This window comes from Tamandua tetradactyla, chromosome 5 (assembly GCF_023851605.1).
Source record: "Tamandua tetradactyla isolate mTamTet1 chromosome 5, mTamTet1.pri, whole genome shotgun sequence".
In the NCBI taxonomy this organism is placed as follows: Eukaryota; Metazoa; Chordata; class Mammalia; order Pilosa; family Myrmecophagidae; genus Tamandua; species Tamandua tetradactyla.
Window position 1 is genome coordinate 129631508 of NC_135331.1, and position 17442 is coordinate 129648949.

Sequence of the window (17442 nt, forward strand, 5' to 3'; positions counted from 1 at the left end):
CAGGGATTATTTTACCTTTATGAAATGGGATTTTGATTAAAACATGGCTTTTCTAGGGGACATACATCCTTTCAAAACAGCACACTGTATAATCTTACTTATATGAAATAAGTAGAGTAAGCTATCTATTAAGTCAGAAAGTAAAATACAGGTTACATGGGAAGGGGAATGCATAGTTAATATGGTATGGAGTTTCTGCTTAGGTTGATGGAAAAGTTTTGGCAATGGGTGGATAATGGGGATGGAGGCACACCTTTGCATATGTAACGTCACTGAACTGTATTTCAAAAAGACATAAAAAGGGAAATTTTAACTTGTTTATAAATTAACACACACACACACATAAAACCCACAGATCTGTACAACACAAGAAGTAAACCCTAACATAAACAGTGGACTACAGTTAATAGTATAAAAATAACAATAATACTAAAATTGTTTTATCAGTTGTAACTACACTAATGTGAAATCTTAATAGTAGAGAAACCTATGTTACGTGTGAGTGTAGCATATGGAAACTCTGTACTTTCCATATGATGTTTCTGTAAACCTATATCTTTCTAATAATAATAAAAAAGGCATATATATTGGGGCATCCATTAAAAGTATAAAAAGAAATTAAAAAAAAAAAAAAGCTAATCCTTCCACCAGGCTCTAGATTTCTTTCTTTCCGCCTTTCTAAGAGCCAATAATTTTCACTCTTCCTTGTAACTTTAATGTTACACTACTTATTGGACTTCTTATCTCAGCATTTTAACATGCTCAAATCTCTTCTATCTTAGAAAAATAATTCTCCTATCAACATGTGTACATCTTTCACTTTTTTCTTTCCCTTCAGAGTCAGCAGTTTTCAAACAGTTTTTTTATTGGCAGTAGTTCTCAAACTTTAATGTTCATAAGATCCACTTGGAGGAGCAATAAAACGCAGATCTCTAGCCCTATAAGGAACAATTCAGCTTTATTTTTAAAAAGCGCCCTTGATATTTTAATATGGATGGACCATGGATCGCCCTTTGAAATCACTGGTTTATGTTATCTTCACTTCCTTATCTTTCCACTCATTCCTTTAGTCACTGCAGCCATTTTCCTTCACCTTTGCTCCAGGGAAGCAATTTTCACCACAATCTTTAACGAACTTCTAGATGTTCATTCCAAGGGACATTTTCATTCTTATCTTATTTGCCTTCTCTGTGGCATCAGACACTGTTGATCAAGCACTCCCTTTGGGGATCTTGATCATTACTTATTTCCCTCACCCCCCACCCGCTGCCCCTGTTGCTTCTTCTCAATTATCTTTGCATCAGATCTTCTGTCCTAAAAGAGTGCCCAAGGTTCTGATCACAGCTACCTGAGTGATTTTATCCAATTCCATGGCTTCATCTACCACTCATATGTTGATGACTCCTAAATCTCTAGTCCAGATCTCACTCTTGAATATATGACTGTATAGTCAACTTCCAGCAGACATTGTCACTTAGATCTCACTCAAACTCAACATACCCCAAATTGTCCTCATTCCTGTTGATCTTCCTGTGTTGTCTCAGAAACTCGCACTACCAGCACATCCCCTGAACGAGGAGCTGTCTTGAGCTTTTCCTGTTTCCTTTCTCTTCATGTCCAGTCAATCACCAACTCCTCTCTATTTTAAATCCTTAGCACCTTTTCCTTCCTACCTACTTTTTAAAAAACTTTCTTTTGAATTAATTTTACATTTTTAACATAAAAGTGGCAAAAAATAGTACAAAGTGTACCCTTGTATTCCTCATCTTGCTTCCCCTCATGATAACATCTTATATAACTATAGTATTATTGCCAAGCCCAGGAAATTAACATTAAAATATTATTAATTAAACTAGATATCTTTTTCAAATTTTAACAATTTTTATCCTATATCCTTTTTGATTGGAATGAGGTTATAAATTTTTGGCAAGAATACTACAAAAAATGATGTTATCCTTCTTAAAGCATAGGATCAAGGGATTCATGATGTCTCCGATTACACCGATGATGTTTACCTTGTCCACATGATTAAGTTGGTGTCTGCCAATTTTCTCCACTGTAAAGTTTCCATCTTTCCCTTTGCGGTTGGTAAGTACCTTGAGGGATATACTTTGAGACCAAAGAAATTCCATTTCTCTTCAAACTTCACCCATACATTGGTGGCTCTTGCCTGCAACGTTTATTCCTATGGCATGGGATTTGTTTAATGCTAATTTTCACCTACTTTCTATGAAAAAAAATTTCAGATGACAGGAAAGTAAAAAAAATAACAGTGCAACGAATATCTGAATACCTTTCATTAAGATTCATCACAAGTTAATATTGTGCCTCTTTTATGTGTGTAAAACACATTTTTTCCTGAAGCATCTGAAAATAAATTGGAGTCATAGTGACATGTATCTACTGAATACTTTTAGTATTGAGTCTCCAAAGAACAAGGACATCCTCCTACGTTACATAGCACCATCATTAAATTAAAAAAATTTAATACTGATACAATGATATCATGCAGAATATGATTAAATTTCCCCTTCTGTACCAAAAATGTCCTTTACAGCTGTTTTATTTCCGTGCTCAACCCCAACCCAGGAGTCAATGAAAGATCACAAATCACACTTGGCTGACACACCTCTTTAGTTTCCTTTAGTCTAGACCAGTCTCCCTGCCCTTTTTTGTATTTCATGACATTTATATTTTTGAAGAGTTCAGGCTAGTTGTCTTGTACACTGTCCTGCAGTTTGGATTTGTTGGTTTGTTTCCCTGTGATTAACTGAAGCTAAAAATTTTGGTCAAAAATACTACATAGGTGATGTGTACTTCTCATTTCATCACATCAGGAGGCACATAACATCAGCTTCTCCTATACTGCCATTGCTAGGTTTCATCACTTGTTAGAAGTGGTCTCCAGCAGATCTTTTTTAAGAATTCTGTCCCCTTTGAAGTTAGTACGATATTTCCAAACTATATGAAATATACGGTATATGAATACCGTATTCTCCAATGACCTTTCATCCAATGATTTTTTTTTAATTAAAGTTGTGGGTTTACAGAAAAATCATGCATAAAATACAGGTTCCAAATACTGCCCTAATTATGAACACCTTGCACTGGTGTGGTACAAGTTATAGTTAATAGCATATTTCTATAATTATTTTCTATAATTGTATTATTAACCATAATCCACGGTTTAACTTAGGGTTCACTGTTTGTGTAATGTATTTCCATGGATGTTTTGTTTTAACTTCCCTTGGTGTTCCTTGTCTGAATCAGCTATTTGGGTTGGTGGTTGCAGAAATGGTGATATTTTTAATTGTCATTTTTTCCCCTACATTTATTAGGAGTTCTTTATAGATAAGCTGCCCCTGTAGAAGTCTCTTCCCTACTTTTCTTTTGTTGTTCATTATCACTAAGAACTCATGGATTTTTTAAAAGTCAGTAATAATTTTATCTATATTGGTATATAATAGAAATACATAATAGTATTTGGATTTTTAAGTCATTATAACATATTTCCAGTTTAACTCAATGAAAACTTAAAAATACTTAAAATAATTAAAATATAATACTGATGCTAGGAATAAAAAATGCATTTTGAGGTACATATGAGAAACCCAATCCTTCTTTATTTTTAACTGAAGTAAATATATATACACAGTTAAAAATCAAATTGTACTATGAAGCTAGTAAAACAAATAGACGTCTCCTGCCTCACTCGTACATCCTACTATATCCCCATATTTCCAGTTTGTTTTCCTAGAGTTATTGGCTTTTTTCCTCCCTGAAACTTTGGAGAATAAGTTGCCAATCTGATGCCCCATCACACTTGAATATTTGAGTGTGTATTTCTTACAAACAAGGACATTTTCCAAGATAAGCACAATAAAATCACTTAAATCAGGAAATTAACAGACATACTACTACCCTTTAATATTTTAACCCATTCAAATTTCACCAATTGTCCCCGAAATGTTAAAATCCAACACTGTCATTATTTTTTTTTGATGCTCAAATTTGGCCAATATGGAGCACTTCAAGCTGGGCTTGTGTAATTTGTTCCAACTACGCACTCTGTCCTTTTGACACACCTCCATTAAGATTTGAAAACATTTCTACTTTCTCAAACAGAGTAGTCTTTTCTCCAAGAGGCTCCAGTTTCTTTTAGTGGGACTTAACAGCTCTTAATTGCATACCTCTCCCTCCATACCACTCTGCTCTTAATCTAAATACTCAGTGCTCTCGCCTTTGTAAAATACCCTCTCTTGGCTTCACTGATACTGCGCTGCTTCATGGCATCTCCTATAACTAAGTGCTTGGATTACTTCCATAACCTCCGCCTAAGTGGCCTCTCTGGCCCTATTCTCACAGGCCACAAAAGCATCTTATAGGTGTCCACCAAGATACTTCTAAATCTAAAATCTGATGTGACACCTCTGCTTAAAACCTCTCCACTGACTACACAATAAAGTCTAAATTCATTCTCTCTCCATGTTACGGCCCTGCTAACCTCTCTAGACTTATCTTTTTTTTTTTTACCAGACTTTGAACCTATTATTCTACTCATGGATCTAAGTGCCCTGGCATCTTGAGCCTTGGTACCTTTGCTCTCTGCCTGAAATGCCTCTTTTTCTATCCCTCCATTGTTTGGCTAACTACCGTTTGTCCTGTGGGTGTACTCCTATTGGCGTCTGTAGAATGCTGTCTATAACATCTATCTTTTTTTTTTTCCCTGAAGTTTTACATGCTTTTAATGACACAGAACTTTTTTTAAAAAGGTGGTAGATAGGAAACAGACAATACTTGAAAATCCAATTTTTCCAGGAAAAGTAGCATTGCCCCCACCAGCCCACATGGAATTCAATTATAATAAATTTCCCTGCTAATGTGACATTAAACTGTATAACATCTATCTTAATACTCATTGTTCTCTCCTTGAATCATCCTATTCTCTTGGTTTCCGTGCTACCACATTCTGAATTTTCCTTCTATCTCTTCTAATTGCTCCTCATTAGTCTCCTTTGATGATTTTCTTCCCTTTCTTTTTCTAAAAAAATATTTTTACTGAGAAACTTCACAAACATACAGTCCATATATGGTGTACAGTCAATGGCTTAAATTACCATCACATAGTTGTGTCACCATGACCATTTTTAGAACATTACATCACTTTAGAAAAAGAAATAAAAAGAAAAAAGAAAAATCATACATCCCATACCCCTTCCCCCTCACTCTCACTGTCCACCAGTATTTCAATCTACCCAATTTTTTACCCTTCATGCCTCCCCATTGTTTGTTTATTTTTTATCACTACTTTTTTCACTCATCTGTCCATACCCTGACTAAAAGGAGCATCAGACACAAGGTTTTTACAATCACAGTCACACTGTAAAAGCTACAGTTAGTTACATAATTGTCTTCAAGAATCAGGGCTACTGGAACACACTGCAACACTTTCAGGTACTTCCCTCCAGCCACTCCATTACACCACAAACTAAAAAGGGATAGCTATACAATGTATGAGAATAACTTCCAGGATAACCTATCAACTTTGTTTGAAATTTTACAGCCACTGAAACTTTATTTTGTCTCATTTCTCTCTGCCCCCTTTTGACCAAGAAGGCTTTCTCAATCCTAAGATGCCAGGTCCCAGGTCATCCTGGGAGTTCTGTCCCATGTTGCCAGGGAGATTTACACCCCTGGGAGTCATATCCCACTTAATGGGGAGGGCAGTGAATTCACCTGTCGAGCTGGCTCACAGAGAGAGGCCACATCTGAACAACAAAAGAGGTTCTCTGGGGGTGACTCTTAGGCCTAATTATAAGCAGGTTTAGCTTCTCCTTTGCAGGAATAAGCTTCATAGGGGCGAACCCCAAGACTGAGGGCTCAGCCTACTGATTTGGTTGTCCCCACTGCTTGCGAGACTTTCAGGAATCCTCCAACTGGGGAAGTTGAATATTTCCTCCTTTGTCCCCAGCCCCCCAAAGGGACTTTGCAAATACATTTTTATTCACTGCCCATATTACTCTGGGATATATCAGCGCATCACATTAGCCTGTACAAAGCAACAAGATCTCACGCTTATTCAAGGTTCCATGTACTTATGGTGTTCAATTAAACTGACCACAAAGTTAAATTAGGTAATGTGCTACCCAAATATAAATTTTGCACCAAATAAACATCTCTCCTTTTGGTCTCACACAGAAACTGAGGTTTTAAAATATGGACAATGTCATCCTATACCCTGTATTCTGATTTACCTTAGTCCTATCCAGATCAGCTTCATTTATATCTCTAGTTGAAGTCTGAACACTTTTTCAACTTTACCTGTCATGGCTGGTACTTTGTAGGCTCTCAATAAGTATCTGTAGAAAGAATGAATCACCATAATATACAACAATTGTGTATTTTTTGTTTCTTTCCTGAACAATACTAATCTCTTTGCAAGCAGGAGGTGAGTTTTCTTTTTTGTAGTGTCGTGTCGAGTGCTAAATGTATAGTATAGAGTGCTAAATGTATAGGTTCTCCATAAATGTTTGTTAAAGTGAGACGCACTGGACTAGATCAGTGATCTTACACTTGAATATGCAGAAGAATCACCTGAGGATCTTAAAATGCAAATTCTAGCTCAGCAGGCCAGGGGTGAGGTCTTAAATTCTGAATTTTGATCAAGCTCCCAGGTGATGCTGTTGCCACTTTGAATAGTAAGGAATGAAGTTACTCTAAATTCTTCCCAGTTCTAACATGATTCTACAACTTAAATAACTGAACAATGTAATTTATTTACCTTACTTCAAGTGAAATCCTTTCCAGATTCCATATCTCTCTTTTTTTTTTTTTTGCATGGGCAGACACCGGAAATCAAACACAGGTCTCCCGCATGGCAGGCAAGAACTCTGCCACTGAGTCACCACTGCCGGCCCTAGATTCCATATCTTTTATCCAGTCAGTAGCATAAAGGAAAAAAAAATGTAGTCCTTTGATTATTTGCTATTTTCTTGAATCCTTTTTTGAGTAATCGGGCTTAGTTCCTACTTTGTATTTTCAGGTATGTGCCTCAAGTCACTATGCAGCTTGTTGTTTAGATAACAGGCTTCTTACATTCTTCTCCAGAGAACTGGCTTCTTATACTTTACTTCTTCAACTCTCAAGAAGTTCTTCATTATTTCATTCATGTTTGTATCCGATTTTTCAAACTATTATTAAATTTAACTACAATAAATTTACATCTCAAGGAGTCCTCTTTTCTCTCATCAATATGCTAAGCTCCTTTAGGTCAAAACTCACCAAGAGGTATACTCAATAAACATTTCCTAGTTTGTAAGGTTTGAAAAATTCTTTTCTCTATTTAATTTCTTTTATTTTTGAATAAAGTCCCTGGTAAAAGTACTTCCAGCATTAAACATTTAATCTTGTGATTAGAACCAGAGACTCATTCATTCAACAAACACTTTTGAGCACATTCTATGTTACAGGCACTGCCATAAGACTTTCACACATGCTAAATCGTGGGTGCACGAAAACACAACCACACTGCGGGACAGGATAAAAGACTTATTCACAGAGTTTTTCATCATAATAGACCTCCCACATGTATTATTACTAACACATAGAGTGTAACATTTCATTATTATGATTATCAAATCCTTATGCTTTTATAACAAATGTAGCTCAGTAACATTTACATTTAAAAAAAGGTTTAATATTTGACATTAATGTAAACTTCTAGTTTAAAAATAAAAATTATATAAAATGTACAAAGGGTAATAATTTTGGATTTGAAAATTTAAAGACTGTAGCTAACGGACTTAATGACTAATTGACTATTTCACGTTGAGAGTTTAAATTGGTTTTAATTATATGAAAAAATATGACTGAAGATAATTAACTAAAGAAGGCACCACTTTCTCTGGCTACTTACTAGTTAGTTTATAACCAATTATTGTTCCTATAAACTTGTAATTACTAAGAAAAATATTACTCAGCTATTTGACAGCATCAATACTCTAACAGTTATAGTTAAAGAAATGAAAAGATAGCTAAACAAGTTTCATACTTCATTTACTAGAATTAGAAAGTATTGCCATTCATTAAAAGTGATATATATTTAAAGCTGCATCTTCTGCAATAACCTCAAAAACATCTAGCAATTTGTGAAGAAAGGGTCACTACAATTCACTCTAAAAGACCTTCAAAGTCTACACTGATATGATAATTTTGTGAAGGACAGGGAATCACTTTTCAAAAGCCTATAGATAAGAAAATAGAATAAGAGATTTAAAACAAAGTCTAGTAGATGATTATTTAACATACAAAAGATATAAAAGAAATAATCTGACATACAAAAGATATAAAAGAATTTGATAAAGTTGTCGACTACTGTTTCTAATAAATCTTGTGAATAAATTTTTGACTTAAATTTGCTTAATGTCAGTATGCTTTCTAAGTAGTAATTAACACCTGTTTAAAAGAGGCATATAACTTAGTAACTAAAACATGAGTTTTGCTGGGATTCTTGGTTTCTAAATACCATTCCCCACTAAAGGAAAACAGGGTTCCTTGGAGACCTGGATGATTCCAGGGTTGGGGCAGGAAAGGTACAAGATGAACCTGAAACATCTTGTGCCATCAGTAAGGAAATGACCCCCCCCCCAAAAAAAACAAAATAAAAAACAAAAGGCAATAGAATGAATGATGGGGGCACATCAAAAGGCCTCTGCAGTCCTACTGAAAAGGCTCCCTCTGGCCAAATCTGGGACAACATGAACAAGAAAAGAAATAAAGACATTAATGGATTATAACCCATTAAATAAAACAAGAATCCTGGAGTTTGTACTGATAACAGTTAGATTAGGGGGAGAATGGAGAATCTTCCTTAACCGAATGCCAAATAATAAACTTGGAGGGAATGGTGGGGTTGGAATATCACCAGTTTGAAACTTTCATAGTAAAAACTGGCTTTAGACATATATCATCAAATCTAAGGTGGAGAGGGGATTTGGAATTTATACTATCTTCATGTAATTGAGGGATGGAGGCTTAAATATATTATTTTCATTGCAAACTTAGAGCTGAAAACCAAGTGATATACAAAAACTGGGGATGATGTTCAGAAAAGTAAAGCTTTTTTTTACAGTTGTAAGACTATGGTGGAGATAATAGGATATTGTAAACTTAATCCTCAAAATGCATGGTTCAAAAAGGAAAATGATCTCGTACAGAAAGCACTAAAATGCATCGGTGTTTCAAGGATAAAACAAGAAAACACTCGTTCAAGTGATCTGTAAGCTATCAAGTGTTACCCAAATATATTTGTACATACATAGTATAACAATTAGACAAATCACTTAGTCTGCTATTGGCATTTAACTATCCAACTAAATGCCCACAATGTGCCAAGCACCACGGCAAATTCTGAAGATGACAGGATAGAACTTCCTTCATGGGGTTTCTATTCTTGCTAATAATTAGATGATAATGTGTTATTTGATACACTCCTATGAAAACACTGTGGATGGTAGTGTTCATAAGAGGTGATGTTAGGTTTAAATTTTAAAATGACCTCGTGCTTTAACTGTTGTGTAAGAATGGAGATCTTGTTGAGCATGTAAAGTCGATCACAGCAGATCTTTACACTGGTACTCACGAAGGAGCAATGTCCAGATGGTTGATGCTGAATCCAGAGGAGCAGAAGCCTCCCAGTGTTGTCGATATGGTCAGGAACGCAACAGCCAGGGAATAATCACACCCTATAAATCCAGTGGCGACCAGGAACACCGCAGGTCCGATCATTCCTGGAGTTAAAAAAATTATAACAAAGAAGAAACCTCAACATTGATAGTTGCTTGCTTTAACTTAATATGGTGCTAAGTATGAAATCTGATATTACTGCCACCTACTGTAGAAACAGCGTACTGCTCAGAAGACTCAACTAAGTAGAGTTCAATGAAAATAACTGCTGAAAAAGATGTAGGTGAACTGTGACTTTCACAAAACTAACAGGAAAATCCCACCATGCAATCTTATTAAATATACATGTGACCAGGACACAGGTAGAGTTTTTTTTTTTTTTTAATTAACGGAAAAAAAGAAATTAACCCAACATTTACAAATCATACCATTCTACATATGCAATCAGTAATTCTTAACATCATCACATAGATGCATGATCATCGTTTCTTAGTACATTTGCATCGGTTTAGAAGAACTAGCAACACAACCAAAAAAGATATAGAATGTTAATATAGAGAAAAAAAATAAAAGTAATAATAGTAAGAACAAAACAAAACAAAACAAAACAAAAACCTATAGCTCGGATGCAGCTTCATTCAGTGTTTTAACATGATTACTTTACAATTAGGTATTATTGTGCTGTCCATTTTTGAGTTTTTGTATCTAGTCCTGTTGCACAGTCTGTATCCCTTCAGCTCCAATTACCCATTATCTTACCCTGTTTCTAACTCCTGCTGAACTCTGTTACCAGTGACATATTCCAAGTTTATTCTCGAATGTCGATTCACATCATTGGGACCATACAGTATTTGTCCTTTAGATTTTGGCTAGACTCACTCAGCATAATGTTCTCTAGGTCCATTCATGTTATTACATGCTTCATAATTTTATCCTGTCTTAAAGCTGCATATTATTCCATCGCATGTATATACCACAGTTTGTTTAGCCACTCTTCTGTTGATGGACATTTTGGCTGTTTCCATCTCTTTGCAATTGTAAATAACGCTGCTATAAACATTGGTGTGCAAATGTCCGTTTGAGTTTTTGCCCTTAATTCCTTTGAGTAGATTCCCAGCAATGGTATTGCTGGGTCGTATGGCCATTCTATATTCAGCTTTTTGAGGAACCGCCAAACTGCCTTCCACAGTGGTTGCACCATTTGACATTCCCACCAACAGTGGATAAGTGTGCCTCTTTCACCGCATCCTCTCCAGCACTTGTAATTTTCTGTTTTGTTGATAATGTCCATTCTGGTGGGTGTGAGATGATATCTCATTGTGGTTTTGATTTGCATTTCTCTAATGGCCAGGGACATTGAGCATCTCTTCATGTGCCTTTTGGCCATTTGTATTTTCTCCTCTGAGAGGTGTCTATTCAAGTCTTTTTCCCATTTTGTAATTGGGTTGGCTGACTTTTTGTTGTTGAGTTGAACAATCTCTTTATAAATTCTGGATACTAGACCTTTATCTGATATGTCGTTTCCAAATATTGTTTCCCATTGTGTAGGCTGTCTTTCTACTTTCTTGATGAAGTTCTTTGATCCACAAAAGTGTTTAATTTTGAGGAGTTCCCATTTATTTCCTTCTTCAGTGCTCTTGCTTTAGGTTTAAGGTCCATAAAACTGCCTCCAATTGTAAGATTCATAAGATATCTCCCTACATTTTCCTCTAACTGTTTTACGGTCTTAGACCTAATGTTTAGATCGTTGATTCATTTTGAGTTAACTTTTGTGTAGGGTGTGAGATATGGGTCTTCTTTCATTCTTTTGCATATGGATATCAAGTTCTCTAGGCACCATTTATTGAAGAGACTGTTCTGTCCCAGGTGAGTTGGCTTGACTGCCTTATCAAAGATCAAATGTCCATAGATGAGAGGGTCTATATCTGAGCACTCTATTTGATTCCATTGGTCGATATATCTATCTTTATGCCAATACCATGCTGTTTTGACCACTGTGGCTTCATAATATGCCTTAAAGTCAGGCAGTGCAAGACCTCCAGCTTCGTTTTTTTTTCCTCAAGATGTTTTTAGCAATTCGGGGCACCCTGCCCTTCCGGGCACCCTGCCCTTCCAGATAAATTTGCTTATTGGTTTTTCTATTTCTGAAAAATAAGTTGTTGGGATTTTGATTGGTATTGCATTGAACCTGTAAATCAATTCAGGTAGGACTGACATCTAAACTATATTTAGTCTTCCAATCCATGAACACGGTATGCCCTTCCATCTATTTAGGTCTTCTGTGATTTCTTTTAGCAGTTTTTTGTGGTTTTCTTTATATAGGTTTTTTGTCTCTTTAGTTAAATTTATTCCTAGGTATTTTATTCTTTTAGTTGCAATTGTAAATGGGATTCATTTCTTGATTTCCCCCTCTGCTTGTTCATTGCTAGTGTATAGAAATGCTACAGATTTTTGAATGTTGATCTTGTAACCTGCTACTTTGCTGTACTCATTTATTAGCTCTAGTAGTTTTGTTGTGGATTTTTCCGGGTTTTCGACGTATAGTATCATATCGTCTGCAAACAGTGATAGTTTTACTTCTTCCTTTCCAATTATGATGCCTTGTATTTCTTTTTCTTGTCTAATTGCTCTGGCTAGAACCTCCAACACAATGTTGAATAATAGTGGATAGTGGACATCCTTGTCTTGTTCCTGATCTTAGAGGGAAAGTTTTCAATTTTTCCCCACTGAGGATGATATTAGCTGTGGGTTTTTCATATATTCCCTCTATCATTTTAAGGAAGTTCCCTTGTATTCCTATCCTTTGAAGTGTTTTCAACAGGAAAGGATGTTGAATCTTGTCAAATGCCTTCTCTGCATCAATTGAGATGATCATGTGATTTTTCTGCTTTGATTTGTTGATATGGTGTATTCCATTAATTGATTTTCTTATGTTGAACCATCCTTGCATACCTGGGATGAATCCTACTTGGTCATGATGTATAATTCTTTTAATGTGTTGTTGGATACGATTTGCTAGAATTTTATTGAGGATTTTTGCATCTATATTCATTAGAGAGATTGGCCTGTAGTTTTCTTTTTTTGTAATATCTTTGCCTGGTTTTGGTATGAGGGTGATGTTGGCTTCATAGAATGAATTAGGTAGTTTTCCCTCCGCTTCGATTTTTTTGAAGAGTTTGAGGAGAGTTGGTACTAATTCTTTCTGGAATGTTTGATAGAATTCACATGTGAAGCTGTCTGGTCCTGGACTTTTCTTTTTAGGAAGCTTTTGAATGACTAATTCAATTTCTTTACTTGTGATTGGTTTGTTGAGGTCGTCTATTTCTTCTTGAGTCAAAGTTGGTTGTTCAAGTCTTTCCAGGAATCCGTCCATTTCATCTAAATTGTTGTATTTATTACCGTAAAGTTGTTCATAGTATCCTGTTATTACCTCCTTTATTTCTGTGAGGTCAGTAGTTATGTCTCCTCTTCCATTTCTGATCTTATTTATTTGCATCCTCTCTCTTCTTCTTTTTGTCAATCTTGCTAAGGGCCCATCAATCTTATTGATTTTCTCATAGAACCAACTTCTGGCCTTATTGATTTTCTCTATTGTTTTCATGTTTTCAATTTCATTTATTTCTGCTCTGATCTTTGTTATTTCTTTCCTTTTGCTTGCTTTGGGATTAGTTTGCTGTTCTTTCTCCAGTTCTTCCAAGTGGACAGTTAATTCCTGCATTTTTGCCTTTTCTTCTTTTCTGATATAGGCATTTAGGGCAATAAATTTCCCTCTTAGCACTGCCTTTGCTGCGTCCCGTAAGTTTTGATATGTTGTGTTTTCATTTTCATTCGCCTCGAGGTATTTGCTAATTTCTCTTGCAATTTCTTCTTTGACCCACTCGTTGTTTAGGAGTGTGTTGTTGAACCTCCACGTATTTGTGAATTTTCTGGCACTCCGCCTATTATTGATTTCCAACTTCATTCCTTTATGATCCAAGAAAGTGTTGTGTATGATTTCAACCTTTTTAAGTTTGTTAAGACTTGCTTTGTGACCCAGCATATGGTTTATCTTTGAGAATGATCCATGAGCACTTGAGAAAAAGGTGTATCCTGCTGTTGTGGGATGTAATGTCCTATAAATGTCTGTTAAGTCTAGCTCATTTATAGTAATATTCAGATTCTCTATTTCTTTATTGATCCTCTGTCTAGATGTTCTGTCCATTGATGAGAGTGGTGAATTGAAGTCTCCAACTATTATGGTATATGAATCTATTTCTCTTTTCAGTGTTTGCAGTGTATTCCTCATGTATTTTGGGGCATTCTGGTTCGGTGCGTAAATATTTATGATTGTTATGTCTTGTTTAATTGTTCCTTTTATTAGTATATAGTGTCCTTCTTTGTCTCTTTTAACTGTTTTACATTTGAAGTCTGGTTGTTATTTGCATGAAATATCTTTTCCCAACCTTTCACTTTCAACCTATGTTTATCTTTGGGTCTAAGATGTGTTTCCTGTAGACAGCATATAGAAGGATCCTGTTGTTTAATCCATTCTGCCAATCTATGTCTTTTGATTGGAGAATTCAGTCCATTAACATTTAGTGTTATTACTGTTTGGATAATATTTTCCTCTAACATTTTGCCTTTTGTATTATATATATCATATCTGATTTTCCTTCTTTCTACACTCTTCTCCATACCTCTCTCTTCTGTCTTTTTGTATCTGACTCTAGTGCTCCCTTTAGTATTTCTTGCAGAGCTGGACTCTTGGTCACAAATTCTCTCAGTGACTTTTTGTCTATAAATGTTTTAATTTCTGCCTCATTTTTGAAGGACAACTTTGGTGGACATAGGAGTCTTGGTTGGCAGTTTTTCTCTTTTAGTAATTTAAATATATCATCCCACTGTCTTCTAGCTTCCATGGTTTCTGCTGAGAAATCTACACATAGTCTTATTCGGTTTCCCTTGTATGTGATGGATTGTTTTTCTCTTGCTGCTTTCAAGATCCTCTCTTTCTCTTTGACCTCTGACATTCTAACTAGTAAGTGTCTTGGAGAACGCCTATTTGGGTGTAATCTCTTTGGGGTGTGCTGCACTTCTTGGATCTGTAATTTTAGGTCTTTCATAAGAGTTGGGAAATTTTCAGTGATAATTTCTTCCATTAGTTTTTCTCCTCCTTTTCCCTTCTCTTCTCCTTCTGGGACACCCACAACACGTATGTATATTTGTGCGGTTCATATTGTCCTTGAGTTCCCTGATACCCTGTTCAAATTTTTCCATTCTTTTCCCTATAGTTTCTGTTTCTTTTTGGAATTCAGATGTTCCATCCTCCAAACCCCTAATTCTATCTTCTGTCTCTTTAGATCTATCATTGTAGGTATCCATTGTTTTTTCCATCTTTTCTACTTTATCCTTCACTTCCATGAGTTCTGTGATTTGTTTTTTCAGTTTTTCCATTTCTTCTTTATGTTCAGCCCATGTCTTCTTCATGTCCTCCCTCAATTTATCGATTTCATTTTTGAAGAGGTTTTCCATTTCTGTTCGTATATTCAGCATTAGTTGTCTCAGCTCTTGTATCTCATTTGAACTATTGGTTTGTTCCTTTGACTGGGCCATATTCTCAATCTCCTGAGCGTGGACCGTTATCTTCTGCTGCTGGTGTCTGGGCATTTAGTCAGATTTCCCTGGGTGTCGGACCCAACAAGGTTCAAAGATTTTTCTGTGAAATCTCTGGGTTCTGTTTTTCTTATCCTGCCCAGTAGGTGGCGCTCGTGGCACATGTTTGTGTCACGTGTTTGGAAGGGATCCCCCCGGTCACCGATCTCCGCGGCCTGGGGATTTCCGATCCAATTCTCTCTGTTGGTTCGGGGGGCCGTGCGTGGTGGGGGCGTCAGCTGCCGCGGCTTGAGGGGACCCTGTGGCTGGTCACCGGCCGCAGCGGGCCCGGGGAATTCGCCACCGGACCAGGAAGTCACCCGTGGGGGAGGGTCACTGTGGCTTGGGTAGCCCTCTGATACGAGACTCGTAGCCGGACCAGGAAGCCGCCCGCAAAAGAGGGGCGCCGGCCGCCTCGGCTTGGGAAACTTGCCTCTCCGAGACTCTCAGCCGGCCCGGGAAGGCGGGAGGGAGGAGCTCCGGCCGCCACAGCTGCCGCTGCTCGGGAAATCGCGTGCCGCTCGGGGATCTCACCGCAGCCGAGTCTCGCAGTCAGACTAGCCAGTCCAGACTGGGGTACGCTGTGTGTCCATTCCCTGTCCTGGCCCCGGGAGCTGTTCTGCACTGTTTCAGTTCACCTAGTAGTTGCTTTGGAGGAGGAACTAAGACACACGTACCTTACTAAGCCGCCATCTTGGCCCCAGCGACAGGTAGAGTTTTACAGTGTTGGAAACAAGAGCAAGAAGAGAATAACTGAAAGATATATTCTAGAGGAAAGAGACAGCTGACACAGAATATGATTTAAAATTATATAACCGAAGGACACAAAGTAAATAATACATTCTGTTGGACAGAATTAGAAAAACATGTCATCTCAGTTTTAACAACTGATAATGATAATAAAATGCATAGTATATTGTAGGCAGGTAAGCATAACGCACAAATAACGTAGAAGGGGAATTAATGAGTGGGTTGTCAGTACTGCTCTCTCCACAGCAGTGCTGCCCAATAACTTTCTGTAAGGATGGAAATTTTTTTTTGTAAATAGTGAAACTGAGGAATTTTTTTTTTTAAAATTCAGCTAATTTAAATTTAAATAGCCACATGTGGCTAATGGCTACTGTACTGGACAGAACAGGTCCACAGGAAGCCAGAAAAGAGAAAATTGGATAGAATCAAAGGGATTTCCACATTTGCAGAAGTAGAAAAATTCTGAAGGGTCAAAGTAATAAGGCAATATAACAGCACAGCATTTAGGTAGGTGCTCTGAAGAACTAACCTAAGCCTTTTTTTTTTTCTCATGGGCAGGCATGAGAAATGGAACCTGGGTCTCCGGGATGGCAGGCGAGAACTCTGCCTGCTGAGCCATCATGGCCCGCCCTAACCTAAAACTTTTTACAAGGTAATAGCTGAACTGTAGTCATTAATGATTTTTCAGGTTTCTAGTTACTGGAGACCTTTTAAAAAACTGAACAACAATCCTAGACAGTTAAAAAATTTCTATTTCTGAAAACAGAGTTGAAAAACATGATTATTTAGGGTCCCAATGAGTTCTTTGATTTACAGCTCCTCATTTGATATACTGATTTTAGTAAATATTTTTTGATTAAGATTTAAAATGTATCTACCTTTGAAGAGGGATGGAGGCTTACAAATATTATTTTCTTGGCAACTTTAGAGCTGAAAACCAAATGATGTATAAAAACTGGGGATGATGCTCAGAGAAGTCACCCATTTTTTTTTTAGAACACTTGTGTCACTCCAGAAAAAAAGAAAAAACCTATATGTCTCATACCCCTTACTCCTCCCTCTCACTGACTACTAGCATTGCAATCTGCCCAATTTTTTCTAACCCCTATCCCCTCCCTATTATTTATATTTTTTGCCCTTATTTTTTTACTCATCTGTCCATACACTGGATAAAGGGAGTGTTAGCCACAAGTTTTCACAATCACATGGTCACACTGTAAAAGCTATGTAATTATACAAACATCTTCAAGAATCAAGATTATGAGATTATAGTTTAACAGTTTCAGGTATTTCCTTCTAGCTATTCTAATATACTAAAAGCTACTCTAATATCTTAAAGAGGGGTATCTTTATAATCGTAAGAATACCCTCAGAATA

General features: G+C 36.6%; 1 protein-coding gene across 4 annotated transcripts in view; it reads right to left on the reverse strand.

Moving 5' to 3' along the window:
• Positions 1 to 17442, reverse strand: part of SLC17A5 (solute carrier family 17 member 5) — a 76482-nt gene that overhangs the window by 21596 nt on the left and 37444 nt on the right. For all 4 annotated transcript variants that reach the window (XM_077162243.1, XM_077162240.1, XM_077162242.1 and 1 more), the window contains one exon: positions 9641 to 9788. In XM_077162243.1, coding sequence (XP_077018358.1) covers positions 9641 to 9788 — 148 coding nt within the window. The remainder of the gene's footprint in view (positions 1 to 9640; positions 9789 to 17442) is intronic.